Source organism: Aulonocara sp. 'chitande type north' Nkhata Bay, linkage group LG18, assembly GCF_057382095.1.
Source record: "Aulonocara sp. 'chitande type north' Nkhata Bay isolate Kocher_YH1m ecotype deep benthic linkage group LG18, A_spYH_male_GT1.1, whole genome shotgun sequence".
In the NCBI taxonomy this organism is placed as follows: Eukaryota; Metazoa; Chordata; class Actinopteri; order Cichliformes; family Cichlidae; genus Aulonocara; species Aulonocara sp. 'chitande type north' Nkhata Bay.
This window is the reverse complement of record NC_141361.1, coordinates 2,912,912-2,933,217: the sequence shown is the minus strand read 5'-3', so window position 1 is coordinate 2,933,217 and position 20,306 is coordinate 2,912,912. Positions and strand designations below refer to the sequence as shown.

General features: G+C 40.7%; 2 protein-coding genes across 3 annotated transcripts; both read right to left on the bottom strand.

The window, feature by feature from the left end:
• Window positions 1-1,237: 1,237 nt before the first annotated feature.
• Window positions 1,238-3,408, bottom strand: LOC147307634 (uncharacterized). 2 transcript variants are annotated; one of them, XM_086271932.1, is made up of 4 exons: window positions 3,273-3,408; window positions 2,206-2,280; window positions 1,576-1,827; window positions 1,238-1,510 (listed from the first exon to the last, which is right to left on the bottom strand). In XM_086271932.1, the coding sequence occupies exons 1-4, from the start codon at window positions 3,406-3,408 to the stop codon at window positions 1,290-1,292; spliced, it is 684 nt and encodes a 227-aa protein (XP_086128058.1). In that variant the 3' UTR covers window positions 1,238-1,289. The 2 variants fall into 2 exon arrangements, with proteins under 2 accessions (XP_086128058.1, XP_086128059.1); XM_086271933.1 differs by having other exon boundaries at window positions 1,238-1,438.
• A 9,900-nt stretch (window positions 3,409-13,308) lies between these two features.
• Window positions 13,309-16,405, bottom strand: LOC147307633 (uncharacterized). Its single transcript, XM_086271924.1, has 4 exons — window positions 15,886-16,405; window positions 14,223-14,534; window positions 14,016-14,090; window positions 13,309-13,662 (listed from the first exon to the last, which is right to left on the bottom strand). The coding sequence occupies exons 1-4, from the start codon at window positions 16,025-16,027 to the stop codon at window positions 13,514-13,516; spliced, it is 678 nt and encodes a 225-aa protein (XP_086128050.1). The 5' UTR covers window positions 16,028-16,405; the 3' UTR covers window positions 13,309-13,513.
• Window positions 16,406-20,306: the final 3,901 nt, after the last annotated feature.

Sequence of the window (20,306 nt, the reverse complement as noted above, 5' to 3'; positions counted from 1 at the left end):
TCATGTTCAAGGTCAGCTTAATGATTTATAAAATACATAAATAAAAAAATAAAAATATTTACATAAAGCCTCATAGCCTACAAGAAACACAGGTGCCGTAGAGTGCCAGAAAGTAGAGTGTAAAGGTTTAAAATATCATAGTTGACCTCTGACCTTCAAAGTCAATAAATTGATCTGAAGGTCAAAGTTATGATAATGGTATGTAAAGTTATTTAAAACTATGTCTCTTAATGTCATTTTTTGCACTGACAGCATATAGAGAATATTTATATATATATATATGGAGATCCTGAATTTCACATTACTTTATTCCTCTGAGCTCTTCTTCAAGGTCAAATAATGTCAAACTTTCATAAAATGTCTTTCAGCTCTAGGATTAAAGCTTAAAATGCTGCTGCCTTTGTGTGTATTGGCAACATTTAGGAAGTAATACGAGCATTCTGCACCTCACATGTGGCCTGCATCCAAATGTCATGTCACATTTGACCTCTGACCTCATGTTTACATTTCACATCTGCCAGTTATGTCAAGCATTTTAATATATACCAAACAAAAAACAAAAGTAAATGTTGAGTGTGAGGTGTTGTGATCATAATTATTTCATTATTGTTTTAAAATATTTTCAAAATTGTATTTTGAAAAAAGTATCACTAAGTATTAATGAACAGGTCTGGTTTTCTCTGACATACAAAACAACTCCAGGTGTCGCTGTTGACCAACTTTTCATCCACAGAATGTAAAAACCTATTCAGTCACAGTTCAGATGATTTAGGTTAAAATTTGTGTTTAAATCTTTTACATGTTTTAGTACATTTGGATCATTCATTTGACTTTTGTCTTCTTCTGATGCAGGAGTTCTGTTTGGAAATGGATATAATTTAAAACTAAAGATGTAAATGTGATAAACAAGTGTTAACATGGTTTCATAAATCACAGATTCTTTGAAGTTTTTTGAATGCATGAAAAAACTCACTCTGGACAATAATGTAACTATAACAATGATAAAATATGAAGCTTTATTTTTTTGTTTTAGAATACATGACCAAATTAAAAATCAAAATAACTAGACAATAAAAATCACATTTATTTTGATCAGTTTATTATAGGAATTTCCATTTGATCCATAACTGTCCATATATACATTACTTTAGAATACAGTGTGCATAAAAATGCAATATAAAAGCAAAATAGAAGCGGAATGAACTACATCATAAACACAACACTGATCAAAGTGATGAATGAGATGAATTGATGAGATGTGATGGTGAGAAAAGGCGAGCAGGAAACAGTCAGTCAGCATGTGTGCAGTTGGTGGACGCTCCCTTGTTTGTGAGCATCATCAGCAGAGAGAGTCCACAGCAGTACACCAGACTCTTCACTATCAGCACTGTGTACAGCATGTAGATCGACTTCACCTCGAACATAGATGGCACATAATCTGCAATGAAAAGAACAAAAACATAAATGTTTGGAGCTGCAGTGAGAAATGTCAGTCCTCTGCTGCTCTGCTCTCTTTGACAGCATCTCCACATGAAGCTGAATCACTGCTGAACACAGTCACCAAGCCTTCATTACCTTGTTGTGTTCGGAGCTTCCCCCTGTGCTTTATGTAGCAGTCACATTCATAGGTGCTGCTTTCATGGGTCATTAAGATGGGAGAGTAGGGCCTCGACTCTCTGAGCTCTGACTGCTCTCCGTCAGCAGTGGGCAGCTGCTTCAGTCGGCCGTTCCTTGTCTGGTTTCTACATGACAGCTGGACCAGAAAAGGAAAGATGCCTGGGGGGACACACAGCAGGGAGCTGTTCCCGTCCACGTGGACTCTGGGTCCTGTTGGGTAGAAATAGAAGTTTGACAGCAGCAACAAGCAGCACAGACACACATTCACACAGTCAGCAGCAGCTTCCAGCACTGCACTGCATTCAGTCTGATCCTGGAAACTACATGGACTCTGATCACTAAACTACTCATCAGCACAAAGTTCACTACATACACTGGATTCAGCTTCATATCAAACACAGTCATCACCTCATGTCATCATGGCTCACACGAGGAAAACAAAATACTTTTGAAATGTTAAATAAAATTACATGTCAGTTTGGACCATTTTTTCCTGTTATTAAATTTGAATAAAATAACTGAAAAGATGAAGGGTGATATTTTGGTGTGGTGGTTAGCACATGAAGTAAGAAAGTTCTGGGTTCAAACCTGATGGTGGTTGCTGTGTGGTCACATGTATACTTGGTGCTTGTGTCGTCCTTTTCTGTCCACTCAGGTTTCCTTCTACATTCAAAAGACAAGTATGTTAGACTGACTTCTAAACTGGCTGTAGGTGTGGGCTCACAGCCTTTTCATAACATACACCACACTTCTCCTTGTCCATTACCAGCCTGGAGCTTCATTCTTTTAATACATGGCGGGGTGGCTGTGGCTCAGGAGGTAGAGCAGGTCACCTACTGATTGGAAGGTTGGTGGTTCGATCCTCCAGTTTGCATGCAGAGTATCCTTGGGCAAGATACTAACCCCGAGTTGCTCTCCGATGCATCCATCGGAGTGTGAATGTGTGTGATTGTAGTTAGAAAGCACTAAGTATAGATAAAGTGAATGTGGCATGTTGTATAGAGAGCTTTGAGTACTCCGAGGGAGTAGAAAAGTGCTATATACGAATCAGTCCATTTACGATATACTTTATGAAGTCATGTTGTTAGGAGAACAGATGATTGTAAAGAACAAAAACAAAAAAACAAAACTCAGCAGTGTAAATAAACTTTTTTGTGTCTGGATTTTGTTTTACATATTTTATAAACTTGTAAGCAACAGTTATTCTAACAAACACCTATGCCATATATGTTTAAAATGAAAATGAACATTAAGATTTGCGTGTTAGAATTTGTAATGTTATGTCTTAAGTTAAAAACAATTATGTAAAAGTTGTGTTTAATATAATTTTCCTTTCAGTTTTCATATTTATTAAAATTGCTTCAATAAATTCTTAAAAAATCTTTATGGTGCAGAATCACTGAGAGGATCAAATCCTAAATATTTGTAACATCACTAATATTTGCAGAAATAAAGAATAACTTTAGTTGTTCAGTGAGATTTCAACATGTTTTCAGAGATTATTGAGCTTTTCTTATGTAACAATGGCTGCAGATGAATTCTCTACTAATGATGAAAAACTAACATGTAAAGCCTGAAGCAGCACAAACTGACTTTAAACACATTTTCAGCTTCTACAATAAAACAACTGAAGGAAAATAAATGTTTGTTCTTACCTGTTACAGACAGTTTAGTTCCAGAGCCAAAGATGTAGTAACTGTTTCTCACAGTGAGACAGACTGCTACAAAAACCTGTCTGCTGCTGAACGTGTCATCTGAGGTGAATGTGTTCAAAAGATTAAACAGGATCATCTCTCAGCTCCATGATTTCAGCTGCTTAACATTCATATCAACATGAATGAAATATATATATATTTAAAAACACGACTCCTTTTTTTAAGCAACGCTAGCGGCAAAATAATAATGAAAGCAAATAACTACATAATAATTTCAGTTATACTAACATCTGCATTGCTGTTGGAGCCTTTATGCTTTAAAATCTTAGATTGAAATTGACTGTTCTAATAAAAGTCTAATATCAAACTCAACTTGTACTACAGGAGCAGGAGGACTGACCCACAGGAAGAGACACGGCAAACAATCAACAAGGGGTGATGTACTGAACTAACATAATGATTGAAGGAAGATTGTAACGTTGCATGACCCAGTTTGGGCCAAGCTTTAGCTGTTGGACTGATGGTCTCACATCTGTCTCTAGGATACTTTTATACTGAGGAGTTCATTGTTAACTCAGTGACAGCAAGGTGCTCAGGTCCTATACCTGCAAAACAACCTCAAATCATCACCCATCCACCACCATCCTTTCAAACTTGTATGAGGTGTTTGTGCTGATGTGCTGTGTTTGGTTTTGTCCAAATGCCAAAATATGTCAGAATGACAAAATATAGTAAAGTATAATTCTAATCGATAATATCAATGATAAAGGTAGTTTGAGTAATGAAAATGATTGTAATGTCTGGATTTGTGTGTGTTGGTATGATTCACCTTTGACCTTAGGAGATTAGTCTCTGTGTGTGAGACTGGCTGCAGGAATGTGGAAAATAAGAGTGTGGAAGTCTCCGGCCCATCACCATGCACAATTTTGAAAAAGGGAAATCATAATAAGTAGGTTATGATTGATAAACACAGAGGCATAATTTACTTTTGCTGTCAGTCATACAATACGTTAAATGTCACCGTTATTATTGGCCGACCCGGAAACAGCGGGGGTGTCCAAATTCAGAGGCTGCATCCACCTGAGGACCCGGCCTTTGCGGTCTAAAGAAAGACGGGTAGTACGTCATGAGCTCCCTCGGTGGAGTGAAACTCTGCCGTCTGCTCCTTGCTATCTAAAATATAACCGGGCGCTGACGTAAACTCTCGACCGTCTCACACTTTGTTTAATTATTTCTCTGTTTGACGTTCATTCAGCTGTGTGAAAACCCCGGAGGAACCCTCCCGAGGGATTAATAAAGTTAGATTTTATTTAATCTAATCTAATAACTTTAATCTCAGCCAAACCGATTTACTCACGAACAAATAAAACACTAAAAAAGCCCAACTTAAGAATGTTATTACATTCTTAAGTTATCAGAGTGACTTATATATCATGTTTAACCTGAGTAGTGAAAGCCCGCGGGGGTTTGAAGACGATGTGTCGGCTCAGATGTTTGAACTTTCCACAGCTACATTCTCACCTGAAAATATGTTAAAGGTTTTTTTGCGACCCAGAAAGAGAAATAAGAGTGATATTAAAACTAAGTCGCTGCCGCCGTTGTTGGAAACTGGAACTGGCTGGGCCGTGCTATGAATTCTGTGATATGGTTTTTCAATTTTTTTGCCCGGGTGGAAAATCGGGAGAAATTCGGGAGAATGGTGGCTCCGGGAGATTTTCGGTATTCTCCCGGAAAAATCAGCAGGGTTGACATGTATGGTTGTGGCAACATCATTAACCTCGTCAAACACCTCAGAGTAAATCATATCACAGAATATGACGAGCGTATGTTGAGGCGAACTGAAGAGGAGGACAGGGACAGGTGCTGCTAGGGCGAGACAGACGTCCCTCACGGAGTCCTTTAGTGCTGCAGGCAGGCAAGCTGTTCAAATAGCGCACAACTTCAGTTTTTTTATTTCTATATGATGAACTCTGCATTATTAAGTGATAAGAACAAGTAATCTGATGTCCTGTAATCATTATGATGCTATAATTTGAGATACAATAAATAAAATAAGGTTTTGTACAAAGAATTGGTATCGGATCAGTATCGTCGATACCACCCTGAATATTACTTGGTATTGGATCGGAAAGGAAATCAGTGGTATCGCACATCACTATTTACATTGAGAAAATGTACCATTTCATGACAAATACTGACCTACTTGGAATTTTATGGCAGCAACATGTGTTAAAAAAAACTGGGAAAAGGCACAAAAGAGGGAAAAGAAAGTGGTTAAAAAATGTAGAGGAATATTTTGCAATTAATGAAATTAACTGGCAAAAGGTCAACAACACAACTGAATAAAACATCTTAGATATGTTTTGGATGTTCTGTTGTGAATAAAATATGCGTTTATTAGTTTTGCAAATCATTGATTTTTCATTGCCATCTGAACTGAGCATGTTAACTTTGATTTTATAGAGCAGGAAATTATCCGGTTTTGCTAAATCAGAAAGACTTATCATGAGAAAATGTTGTCACTGTTCTGGGCCTTCTTGATGACCGCTGAGACATTGTCTGTCCAGGAGATGTCAGCGGAGATGACGACACCAAGGAACCAGAAGGTGTGGACCCTCTCCACACACTCCCCACTGAAGTTTAGGGGGGCTAAGACAGTGCTGTGCCTCCTGAAGTCTACAATGACCTCTTTGGTTTTCTTAGCATGCATCAAGAGGTGTGGTTGGCATCCCGAGAGAGAGATATTGACTGACAAGGTTACCTAATTCATGTCTTGCACACTAAAAGAACTGTAGAAACTACTGGGCAATAAGTATGTAGGACTAGCGTGTACCACCCCCAGAGTAACAGGCTGGTCGAGCTCCTGAATAAGTCTATAATTTTTAAATTCTTTCACAAGGATAAACCAGACCCAGATCACTGGGTCTAACCAAAGAGGTGCCTGTGGTCTCTCCCTTTGAGCTGCTGTTTAGCAAGAAACTGCGGTACGTGTTGGACCTACTTAAAGAAAAACTGGAAGGAATGTCTAAGCCTGAGTAAAAATTAGATTCAGTACGTTCTGGACCTGACAGTTAAACTACACACACTATATAGGGCATCACAGAAGAACTTTCTCCAGGTCCAGTGACATCACCAGCAGCTGTACAACAGCAGCTGCCTATATCCAGCACCTCATGCACCGGTGCTGCATCCGCACAATGCATATATTGCCACCTACCTGATGTCATCATGGTAAATGGCCTGTATTTGTATAGCCCCAGGGACCCCAAAGCACTTTACACACCCAGTCATCCACACACTGGTGGAGGCAGCTACAGTTGTAGCCACAGGTGCCCTGGGGCAGACTGACAGAAGTGAGGCTGCCATATCGCGCCATCGGCCCTTCTGACCAACACCAGTAGGCGGTAGGTGAAGTGTCTTGCCCAAGGACACAACTGTCCGAGCCGGGGCTCGAACTGTCAACCTTCCGATTACAAGGCGAACACCCAACTCTTGAGCCACGATGATCCACAGTGACACCTGGGTAGACTGTGTGCAGAACCTACAGTGCTGGAATCTCTGAGGCAGGCGGTGCTCATGGCCAACCCAAAGAAGTTTGCAGTCAGACAGAGGAAGGTGCAATATCTGGGGCACCGCTTGGGAGGTGGGCAGGTGGGCCCTCAAATGGAGAAGACAGCTGCAGAAATGGTCATCGTCCTGTCCATTGTCCCAAGAGCAAAAAAGAGATGAGGTGGTTCTTGGGGCTGGATGCTTATTATTGTAGGTTCATTCTGAACTTTGAGAGACCAGTGTTGGACTGTAGAACTGCTTTGAAATTCATATGAGCTGTTCGCACTAAAGTAAAAAATACCATCACTTATGCGGATACCCCTTTGGCGCCAGCTGCAAGGCCAGAGCTGAACAACAACACCCTGATAACGACTGTGTTTAGTCTGTTCCTTCCCATTCCGTGCACGGTCACCTGGGTTGGCTGGAAGACTGTTTACTTAGCCTGGCAGGGCGAAGGACACTGTCTCAGCTGAACTATGGACACACACACACATACATATACTGATACTGATAAGCACTCACTGACGCATCACCCTCCCTACCCTGGATCCAACGCCACCTCCGACGCTTACCTCCCCTCTGATGTGGACATCGGGTCAGTTGGAGGCGCAGTTGAAAGATTGCAGCGGTCCCAGATCAGATGTCCACACTGGAACTCTTTCCCATGTTGCTGTCTGTGTTTATTGTGCTATGGTGTGTTGATATCTGTGCATTCATGTATTATCCTTCTGTGTTACACATTTCGATGTTTTTTTTCCTCACTACCTAGCCTGACCTGTCTCCCCAATGTGATGTTTGTGTATTGTATGTACGGTCGGCAAGGTCTGTCATCTCGGTTGTGGGCAAAAGACCTGCAACTGACAAATAAAGGCTATCTCATCTCATCATCTCTCATCTGACCAGTACCTTAACCGACCTCACCAGAAAGGGTTCCCCAGTTCAGTGTTGGGTCGCATTTGACCATGTGAAACAGGCTCTCTGTGGGGAAACCCTCCTCGCCCCTCCCAACTTTCCCCTCCCTTTGGTTCTGTAGATTGGTGCTTTGAGCAGAGGGCTGGGGAGCATTTTCTCTCAGCTAGTAAGAGGGATTGACCGTCCAGTCATGTACAGCAGCCGAAAGCTATCAGAGTGTGAGATCTGTAGCAAAAGAGTGCAAAAAATGTTGCTGCTATTATAAACCCAAGAACTACCAAAACAGAGATAACGCAGACGAACCAGCAACAGGCAGGAGAACACACCGGTCTTAAATACTCACAGGAGTAATCATGGGACGGGAGACAGGAGGGGAAATCAAGGCTGATGCCGGCATAAAGCTGAGAACACTCACATGAGACAGAAACCTTAAGAATAAAACAGGAAACTCACTCAGATTCACAAGCAGACAGTGTGACACCATGGACAGACAGAGGGAACACAGAAGTGGGAGCAGGCAGAACAGAAACCTAACAAATGGCAAAACTTAACAAAACACATAACCAGAATTAACAAGAACATAGAATAATACAAGGAAACACAAAACACTGAGTTGTCAGACTCAGGACCATGACACTCTGCTTGGATTACTTCCTGCTGCAACCAGATTTCCTCTGGCCAATTTACTCTCCCAGCCTAAATCAGGTGATGGGGATAGTTTCTCGGGTCTCAAATCAGAATCAGAATCAGAATCAGAATACTTTATTAATCCCAAAGGAAATTAGGGTTACAGCAGGCAGCACGCTAATGGCGCATGCGCACTTACAAAGGAACCTTCTGACCAACTTTACACAAACATCACATTGGGGAGACATGTCAGAAAGGTAGGCTGATAGGAAAAAAACAACGAAAATACATAACATGAGGTAAGAGGAGGAGAAAAAAAACTCCACTCAGACTGAGCTCCTAGTGGGAGAACAGTTTGATAACAGAAAAAACACCTCAGCACAAAAAGCACATGACTATCAATACACCATAGAAACACAAGACAAGCAACAGGCGCGGGTAAAGGGTGAGAGAGAGCCGGTGTAGACAGCGCATCCGGTCCTGCAGCATGTCTGCGCTGGTCCAGTCGACTGCCATCTTCCCCGGTAGGGCACAAGGCGTTTGGAAAGGGAGGGGGGATCAGTGTGTGCATATCAGTGTATGTGTGTGTGTGTGTGTGTGTGTGTGTGTGTGTGCAGAGTCCAGCTGAGACAGTGTCCTTCGCCCCGCCAGGCTAAGTAAACAGTCTTCCAGCCAACCCAGGTGGCCTTGCATGGAATGGGAAGGAACAGACTAAACACAGTCGTTATCAGGGTGTTTTGTTCAGCTCCAGCCTTGAGGCCGCAGCTGGCGCCGAAGGGGTCTCCGCATGAAGTGATGATGGTTTTTACTTTAGTGCAAACAGCTCATATAAATTTCAAAGCAGTTCTAACAGTCCAACACTGGTCTCTCAATCTCCCGTTGGAGAGCCGTGAGCTTTCTATGATGTTATCCAAACGTACGTTCCGTGATGTTGTCATTCTTTTTGCTCAAAGAGACGATTCTGAGAACTCACGACCGCAGTGAGCTGCTCCAAGATGTGATCGAATTTGCGCTCAAAGGTGTTGTTCGAGCTAGCCCCTCCAGATGTAATCCAGTTTTTCACTCAGAGATCTTATTCTGAGTATTCACGGCAGCCGTGAGTTCTCCAAGATCTTCTCCGTGCTGCACTCAATGAGCCCATTTTTAGAAACTCATGCCTCGTCCCATCATTTCAATCCCAGCAGGCAGCCTTGTGGGGGTTTGAACAGCCAGTTCCGCTTCCTTAATTCTTCGATAAGTCAGGGCCAAGCCAGCTCCGATCAGCAAGAACCCTGTTATCATGGTTCCGAATAGGTAGATATCTTCAGCAGTCAGGCTCCCCTGAGCCCAGACTTCTCATTGAGAAGGGGTGTCAATTGCATTCAGGGACCAGTTGATCCAATCCATAATTCCTCTTTTAGGTTTTAGAGAACACACTGTGAGAGAGTGTTCCAGGGAAAAAAAACACGAGACAAGCACACAGAAATAGAGCTGTGCAGGAAGTGGAATTTTATTGTGATGGAAGCAAGACAGCAAAAGTAAGTGGGAATTCTTTACAATGTTTTTCAAATGTGAAGCACAGTTCTATAATGTTCTGCTGCTGGTTCAGTGAATTTTGGTGGGAGAATAACGAAACCTAAAGTTTTGGGATCTGTGTGACGTCGGCTTTAGGCACCTGTCGGCATGTCTGTGTGTTTTCTGCCGGGTTAATGGGGGAATCCGCACTTTGTTTTTATATGTTTTTACGGAATCAGTTTACCTGCTCTTTAATCAGCTACAACAACAAACAGCTGTTTCAGCTGTTGCTGAAATAGTTTTGTGAGCTCTTAGCTGAGATTCTGACATTTTGTGGAACCACACGTGTCTATATTTAAATAAGAGATCTGGTATTACATCCCATTAAACCAGATGTTCTCCCCTTTGTCTCTGGTACCAGGGGCATTGGTTAATTGTTTATTGCTTAATTACTTTGTTCCCTTTCAATAAAAACATGCCATGGATTTTGATGGGATAGAAGCCAGAAAGAATCAATCCTGCATTGTCCAAAAACTTACAAACCTAAATTCATTAATTTCTAAACCTTTGTGATATCTAGAATTTTCTCTGTGATTTCTTTTAAACTTTTAAATGTAAAAAAGAAAAAAGTGACTCTGAGATGGAGGTGAAACATGTGAAGCTGGGCTGTGGTTTACTGCTCTCTTCCTGTCACAGACACTGTTTGACATCTGTTCATCTGTTGGTTTTTGTTCAGGCTGCAGGGATCATTTCTCACTGTGGGAACCTGCTTTGTAACAGGAACAGTAGTAGGTGGCTGAATGAGCGAGTTTAACATTGTCTATCTTCAAGCGTACAAAGCCATTCTGTTTATTCACTGCTGAGAAATCATCTTTCTGAGGATGACCGAAATCTGAAGAAACTGCACCATCTCTCCTATTAATACGCAGAATTGCTTTGAATGTTTCATTTTCTTTCTTCTGGTACCAGAACACATAGCTACTACACTGTTCAGTCCCTCCACAGCTGAAGAAAACATTTTCTTCAACTCTCCTGGTCAATGTTAAACCCTCCTGAATCAGCTGTTCTGCTGCCATGGTAACCAGTGCTGTAGAGACACAGACAGATAGATGAAGGTTAGTGTGACAGTGTTTGTTACAGGTTGACTTTGTTGGCTCCTGATTGGCTGGAAACACTCACCTGAACACAGACAGCACAGAGCAGCAGCTGGGAGGAAAAGCATTTTGTGCAGTGGTGTTTCCTCTGGTGAACCTGGGGAGAAGTGGCGCTCTGATGCAGCTGAGGCCAAACAAGGATGAGCTGTGAGATCAGACGAGGGCCACGTGGTTTCTAACAGGTCCTCAAAGCTCCCATCAGCCCCTGCAGTGGGCACATTAGACACGTTTAAAGGAAGCTATTGCGCCTTTGTGAGTTTGCCTGCTTCTACAGTTAAACTACATGCAGTCTGCCCTAATATGGACACGTTTTGCTATTCGGTGGTTTTAAACTCAGTAAGAGAGTCACTTTTCTTTTTTTTCAACCCTTTAAAACCTGAACCATGAAATAACTGCCTGAAATCTTTAATGGAGTTTTTGTTGAACCTTTAGACAAAATATATATAAAATATATAAAATTTTAATCTGCATATATATGAGTTTCTAATTTGTATCAAATTTGCTACATTAACTATATTTTGGCAATTTAGTCCTTAAAAATGTGTCATGCTATTTATCATTTTTTGAGGGTAAAAAAAAAAAGCCACGCTGATGATGTGGAAGTCTCAGAAACTCACAAAAACAGATGCATGAAGTACGATATGCTGGGCTTGAAAGTGTTAAAGCTTCAGATTTTTTCTGTTTTATTATTGTATTGCCTTTTTTTCTTTTGACCGGTTAATTGTATTATTATTTTGAAGTGTCTTTATTTTGCACATCTCTCACATCTCTGGGGAAGACACTAACCCTATGTTGCTCTCCAATACATCTATTGGAATGCAAATGTTAGCTAGTAAGCACTTAAAACACAGATGAAAGTGCTTATGTGAATGTATCATGTTGTATGAGCACTTTGACTGCTCTGGGAGAGTAGAACTGTACTAAATAAGAATCAGTCTACTTTCGTTGTTTTTTTCAGCTTGGAAATGTCTCAAAGATATTTGATTGTTCATAGTTTACTAGTGTTTGAACTTATTGGCCACAGTTTGAAAGAATCAAACTTGTGCACAGACTCCTCTGACATGTCTGAGAACTTTTTGACTGCACTACTAAAATAATGATGTGCTGGTGTTTGTTCTGTTTGTGTTTCTGTCGCTGTGTGTTTTGTGCTCTTTTGGCCAGACATTCAGTGACTTTGTGTTGCTCTCTTGGCGTCACAACTTACTTGTGTTAGGGTTACTTTTAGTAAAAAGTTTCTCAATCAGATTTCTTTCAAAGGAAATTTCATTCATGAGTCTATCTGACAGTCTTATGTTTTTCTAATAGGGTGGCTGTAGCTCAGGTGGCAGAGCAGGTCAGCCACTAATCAGAAGGTGGTTCGATCCCAGGCTGCCTCCTGGCTGCATGGCAAGATACTAACTCCATGTTTGCCTGTTGGTGGTGGTCAGAGGGCCCGGTGGCGCCAGTGTCCAGCAGCCTCGCCTCTGTCACTGCGCCCCAGGGCAGCTGTGGCTACAATGTAGCTGCCATCACCAGTGTGTGAATGTGTGCGTGAATGGGTGGATGTAGTGTAATGCGCTTTGGGGTCCTTAGGGACTAAGTAAAGCACTATACAAATCTAATACTCACCTGAAAACATTAACAATCCAAATGCATTCCACTAACTACAAGTAATGAAAATCTAAAATAACAAAATGTGTGTATTGTAGTATTGTCATTGACATTATAAAAACCATTCACCACTCAGTTAATGATTAATTGCAACTAAATGCCAGTGTTAAGAAGAATAAACACACTACATTGTGTTTTTATTGGCTCTAATATATACAACAATCATAACCTATTACAATTATTTATACAGTAGGTAGCAGTTATATACATTTTGGTTTGGTATTGTCAATGGAAAATTGTACTTAGTAGTCAGTATAAGCTTTTAATGATATAAGTTTACATGTGATAGAATACTGCATGATGACCTTTTCCTTGCTTAGAACTGATCTTTATAAAACTTGTTCTGATATTTTTATCTGAATCTTCCCACAGCGATAGTAAGAAGCTGAACAAGCAGTTCTGACCTCACACACACACACACACACACACACACACACACACACACACACACACACACACACACACACACACACACGCACACACACAGTTTGTGCTTCACTCACACGGGTTGTTGTTGATCACACAATGAAAGTAGAATCAAACTCTTCATCTTCAAATCTTTATTGTTCACACAAACACAACTACACTGTTTGACATTTGAAAATCAAACAAAAACTTGTGCTAAAAATATTCCTGATGGTTCTTGTTACTACAATAAAAGTCACAATAAGAACAAAAAGAATTCTAACTCAGAGCAACAATACATGTAAAGATGTATTTATTTCAGACGATCTTCTAACTGTTGAAGAAAAAGGCAAAATAAGCACAACACATCATAACTAACATTTGTGATCAAAGTGATGAATGAGATGAATTGATGAGATGTGATGGTGAGAAAAGGCGAGCAGGAAACAGTCAGTCAGCATGTGTGCAGTTGGTGGACGCTCCCTTGTTTGTGAGCATCATCAGCAGAGAGAGTCCACAGCAGTACACCAGACTCTTCACTATCAGCACTGTGTACAGCAGGCAGAGCAGCTTCACCCTGCACTGAGACTGGAAGGACACTGAAGGACAGACAGACACAAAGAGACAGACAGACAGTCGGGTTATTCCTCTCAGATCAAGGAGAAAAAGTCCAAATAGAAACAGTCACAGCTTCTTCTTCAAGTGGATGAATTGATGTAGTGTTTGTGTCCACTTGGGGACAGAAGAACTCCACAAGCAGCTAACAAACTGATCTCTGACATATTATGGTCTGTCTGCTGTTTGGTGCTGAGCAGCTAGTGTACAGTGGCTTTATCAGAGCTTGTTGGATGAAGATTTGATCAATTAGTGCAACTTTAAGAGCCTAAACTTGTTCCAGCTGCCTCATTGGACATTGGAGCTGTCCATGCAGAGAGGCAGCAGGTGATCTTACAGTCAGCTGGCTGCAGAGCTGGCAGGTCTGCTGGCTCTCTCTCTGGAGGACAGGAGGCTGCTGGAGCTGGAAGCTCTGAAACAGAAAAGGAGTCAAATGTTTGGAGCTGCAGTGAGAAATGTCAGTCCTCTGCTGCTCTGCTCTCTTTGACAGCATCTCCACATGAAGCTGAATCACTGCTGAACACAGTCAGCAAGCCTTCATTACCTTGTTGTGTTCGGGCCTCCACTGTGCCCCCCTCGTGCTTCACCCAGCAGCTGTATTTATATGTGTCAGAATGGCTCCCATCAAGCATCCTGATGGCAATGGTGCGTCCCGCCTCTCTGAGCTCCAGCTGCTCTCCCTCAGCAGGGGGCAGCTCCTCCGCTTCTCCGCCGTTCTTCTTCTGTCTTTTCCAGGAGAACTGGACCAGAGGAGGAAACATGGCTGAGGCCACACACAGCAGGGAGCTGTTCCCCTCCAGGTGGGCTCTGGATGCTGCTGGGTACACGCTCACCACGGGCTTCACTACCTGCTCATCTGAAGTTTGACAGCAGCAACAAGCAGCACAGACACACATTCACACAGTCAGCAGCAGCTTCCAGCACTGCACTGCATTCAGTCTGATCCTGGAAACTACATGGACTCTGATCACTAAACTACTCATCAGCACAAAGTTCACTACATACACTGGATTCAGCTTCATATCAAACACAGTCATCACCTCATGTCATCATGGCTCACATGAGGAACACTCAGCATGGTTTTAAAAGTCCAATTAAATTCAGTTTAATTCGTCATGTGTTTGCTTTTTATTGTTTTATAGAAATTTAGTTCAGTCCAATTTTAAAATATTTACATTTGTCTTTATACAAGTGAAAATGTATTTTTCTTATTAGTCCTTAGACACGAGTTCTAACAGAGATCCTCTTCTGCCCAAAAATAAATTCATCTTCTTTCATATTGTTTTGTACTATTAATAAAATTAAATATCATTTCACAAAATTCAGTTCAGCAGATAAAATTTCCATTCTTCTTGTCTTTGATATATTTTACCATAAAGACCATATTTGTCTTTCAGACTAATTTATTCTTAAATATTTTTGTGTAAAATTGGAAAAGTAACGCAGTGATTATTTTAATTTATGTTTTTATTCAAATAAAAAACTGTAGCAACTATTTTAAAACACTAAAACTGAAATGTTGAATAAAACGTTTTCAATAATATGAGATATACTTCATGATATTTTTAGTCATAAAATACAAATTATTTGACAAAGTATATTTAATAAAAATTTGTATGTTAAAGTATTTTGGAAAATTAAAGTATTATTAACTTTTTATTGTCACGTACAAATCCACACACACGACTTCATCTCAGAAATAAATATCAGAGTTTAACGATGTCAAATTCATCCTAAATTTATCTGTCATATCATTTCTGAGTTTTCTAATCAGTATCTGTTTTTATAATTCTATTTACCTTTTTGAAGCAGCTACATGAATGTTTGACTATTAAAAAATATTTGTTCCACAACATAAAGCAAATATTTCCTGAAACCATATTTGTTGTTAATCTATATTAATTTAATTTTAACATCAAATATGATCTTGTGTTAAAAACCAGCAGAATCACTGAGAGGATCAAATCCTAAATATTTGTAACATCACTAATATTTGCAGAAATAAAGAATAACTTTAGTTGTTCAGTGAGATTTCAACATGTTTTCAGAGATTATTGAGCTTTTCTTATGTAACAATGGCTGCAGATGAATTCTCTACTAATGATGAAAAACTAACATGTAAAGCCTGAAGCAGCACAAACTGACTTTAAACACATTTTCAGCTTCTACAATAAAACAACTGAAGGAAAATAAATGTTTGTTCTTACCTGTTACAGACAGTTTAGTTCCAGAGCCAAAGATGAGGTAGTACCATCCTCCTCTCACAGTGAGACAGACTAATACAAAAACCTGTCTGCTGTTGAACGTGTCAGCTGAGGTGAATGAGTCCAAATGAGGAAGCAGGATCATATTTCAGCTCCATGATGTGTTTCTCTAATGTTCATATCAACATGACTGTCTCTTCTTCTCTTTTCTTTTAGCCACACTAGCAGCACGGCTCTGATGTTAATGTCAGTCTGTTGGTCAGTCCACTACTTTAGTCCACATGAAAACAAAAAATCACTATATAAGCACCAGTCCATTTATCCCATCAATGATGCACCACTACAATGAAACATGCTGCTGATAGGATCATGGTTTGGCCCATCTGGCTCACCATCATTAATCACACAATCAATTTTGAATTCTAGCAGCAAATTGTAAAGAAAACTATCAGAACATCTGTCTGTGAACTGAATCTCAGGAGAAAGTGGGCCATGCAGCACCACAATGACACAAACCAGTCACGTTTGTTCTCTTTGTTCCAAATAATGGTGACAGAAAAATAATCCAGTGAATCCAGCGAGTGATGTGATGAGTCTCTGATGTCTTTCTGATGGGGTTTTGTTGCGTCCTTCAAACCACACCTGGTGTATTTTAGAAGAGCTGAAGAAACTGGCATCTGGAGCAAAGTTGCAGCAAGAGTGCCACTTCACCACCGTGCAGCCATGTCTCAGTTAAGAACATGACGTTCAGCTTATGAGTACCGAAAAAGTCCAGATCTTTTATTTGATATAGATCTTGCATTTAAAAGAGCTAATTTAACTCTCTGTCCATCCATGGTAGCAGGTTGGATATGCAGTAATTGCAAGTTGTTTAATTTCTCCACCTCCCGTTGTATCCTGTCAGCATGGCAACCAATAAAACTGCATCAGATGTGCATGGTGTGATGACATCGGCTAAACAGGAAGAAGGCAGGGCTGTTTGAGGGCAGCTTCCCAGAGTGCGTGCCACGTACATGTCCACGTCCCCAGCGCTTCTGTTTAGAAGGATTCCAGGGTGGATCACAGCGATGCAGTTCCTCTGGTACCGGTGCCAGAGGCAGCGGGAGTCCTCCAAATCACTCGCTAATGCTGGGGAGCATCAGCAGTGAGTCATGGATGTTAAGAAGAAGTATGGCAGAACGCTGCTGCAGGACTGCTCTCCCCTCCTTTCAGAATATCTACACCAGGAGATGCTGGGCTAGAGAAGCCCAGATATGGAAGGACCTGTCCCGTCCCTGCAACAATCTGTTCCAACCTGTGCAATCAGGCAGGTTCTGCAGCATCTGCGCAAGGACAGAGGGACTCGAGAGGAGCTTCTATCCCCAAACTAAACCAGAACATGAAAGGCTTTAAAAGCAAATTAAATCATTTTAAAATGAATTCTAAAATGAATGGGCAGCCAGTGAAGTCAAGCTGAAATGGTGGAAATGTGCTCAAACTTTGGAGAGCCAGTTAAAAGACGAGTCGCAGCATTTCGCGGCCTCTGTGGATGAGGAATGTATGAAGCACTGGCTCCTATATAAAGTGCATTACAGTAATCCAGCTAATGCTAACAAAGGTGTTGACAACTGTCTCAAAGAGCTGCAGTGAAAGAATTGCTTTATTTTAGCCAGCTGCATGAGCTGAAAGAAGCCTGACTTTATGACGCCCTTAATCTGAGTCCACTTTGACTCCCAGGTTTGTGTTGGCTTATTGTGCTGGGCCAAGGTATCTAAATATACATTGGGGATCTCAGTGGGGCTACCAAAAACCATCACCTCGGTCTTTTTGTCATTGAATTTTAATCCAGTGCCCACTGAAAATGATTTTGATAAACTAGAATCGTATTTATTGTCTTCTATTTCAAACAAACCTCTGGCACAACCAGGTCAAGGCGGCCATGACCTGCTGGGTTTGGACAACCCGGGAACCCATTGATTAGTCTGCTGACTTAGCTTCAGGATACAACAAGCAATTCTTCTTGGCTTCTGGTTTGTCCAGCAGATATCTGGACAAAGACTTCAAATTCTTGTTATTGCTCATTGTTTATGAAAACAGAGAATTTAAAAACAACTGAATAAAAAGTCATGTCTGGATTATATTTGATGATGTGATGCATTTTCAGCAGATGGACTCTTTTGTTCTCCTCACAGACTGTTTACCTGCATGAAACCAAAGCTGCATGTAATTAGTCAGAAACACAAACAGAAAGCAGAAATCCTGTCCTGTGATTTCAGATTTGACATATTCAGATACAAAATCAGTTTTTTTTAATCAGAGAGAAAAGACGGTGACAGAAAGATGAGGCACCGTGACTGATTCATCCTCTATAAACATCCACAGGAAACTGATGGAAACCTGTCCAACAACATCAGCGTCCTAATGAGCCGCTGCTAGAAGGACAAGATCCTGACCTGACATCAGTCCAAGTGTCTGGTTAAATGTACTGAAAGGTGTTAAACAACAAGTGCTGCTGGAAGAGTTTTCATGAAGAGAACATTAACACTGTGAATGAGGGATGGACTTTGACTCAGTTTGACACAATCTGTTTTTCTTTCACTTTGAATAAATGTTTTTGTGGGACTGAGGATACATTTGTTGACATTTGGAAGTTTGATGTCATCTGTTCCTCTTGTTTCTGTCTTAAAACAGGATGAAAAATCTGTTTAAACAGAAATAAATCGAATTGAATTTCTGACAGCAGTAAATAAAAATGGTCCCTGAGCTCAGTATGTTTGTGACTCTGAGATGGAGGTGAAACATGTGAAGCTGGGCTGTGGTTTACTGCTCTCTTCCTGTCACAGACACTGTTTGACATCTGTTCATCTGTTGGTTTTTGTTCAGGCTGCAGGGATCATTTCTCACTGTGGGGATCATATTTATCACAGGAGCAGTAGTAGGTGGCTGAATGATCGTGTTTAACTTTTTCTATTTTCAACTCACAGCTGTTTTCTTCATTCTCAACTATGAAATCATCTTGCTGAGGATGAGGAGGCTTGGAAACTCTGTAATTACCACCACTCTTATAACTATACAGAATAATTCTAAATGTTTCTTTTTCTTTCTTCTGGTACCAGTACCGATAGCTGCTGCTACACTGTTCAGTCCCTCCACAGCTGAAGGAGACACTTTGTCCAACTCTCCTGGTCAATGTTAAATCGTCCTGAATCAGCTGTTCTGCTGCCATGGTAACCAGTGCTGTAGAGACACAGACAGATAGATGAAGGTTAGTGTGACAGTGTTTGTTACAGGTTGACTTTGTTGGCTCCTGATTGGCTGGAAACACTCACCTGAACACAGACAGCACAGAGCAGCAGCTGGGAGGAAAAGCATTTTGTGCAGTGGTGTTTCCTCTGGTGAACCTGGGGAGAAGTGGCGCTCTGATGCAGCTGAGGCCAAACAAGGACGAGCTGTGAGATCAGACGAGGGCCACGTGGTTTCTAACAGGTCCTCAAAGCTCCCATCAGCCCCTGCGGCCCACAGATAAGACTGCTGCTGCTGATTGACAGCTCAGCTGAAGCTGCTGTGGTTTCATCGTCTTCATTTCAATCTGACAGCAGATCCAAAAATCTGGGTCACATGATGCACAAACACTCAGAAACATTCATGTTGCTGTGAATTTACTAACACACACTGTTATCTGTGGTTTAACAGCTGTGATGAAAACACTAAATATACAAACTAAATATAACTAAACTATAAATAAATAGAAAAAAAATAATATGGTTAAATATTTTAGAAGTTCATAAATTGCACTCAAAGTAGTTAAAAACAAAATCATATTTAACAACATTTAGAGTAAAAATCTTATTTGAAACAAACACATGTGGTTCTGTTGTGTGTTTAAATATGTGCACACTGTGGTTCTGTTGTGTGTTTAAATATGTGCACGCTGTGGTTCTGTTGTGTGTTTAAATATGTGCACACTGTGGTTCTTTCCCACATCTTCTAATGTGTTTTGTTCCAAGTTGGTTTCAGACTGAAGGATTCATTAAAGCCTTTTTAAGAATCATTAAAATGATGATCATCAATTCTAATATCTATAAACAGTAATAAAAACAGGGCTGTGTTTCACGTCAGCTTCATTTATTTGTAGCCATGGTTAGATTTCATCTGCAGCAGGCAGTCATCCACCTTTACACACACATTTACACAACAGTACAAAAGTACTTTTTGATTCCTGAAAGAGAAATAAGACAAATGTTGCCTTTGTATCATCTCTGATATGGAAGGGATCATTTGAAGATGTGAGTGAAGGACACAAATATTTGGATCTGGTGTTGTTCTACATTTTAGGACTAAAAGACAGAAGGAAGAAAGTGAAAGTGACTGTGCGAGGCGTTGAAGTCATGAAGTCAAGTGGAGGCCGCTGACTGCTGTTACTTTCTGCTGTACAGGTTCAACAG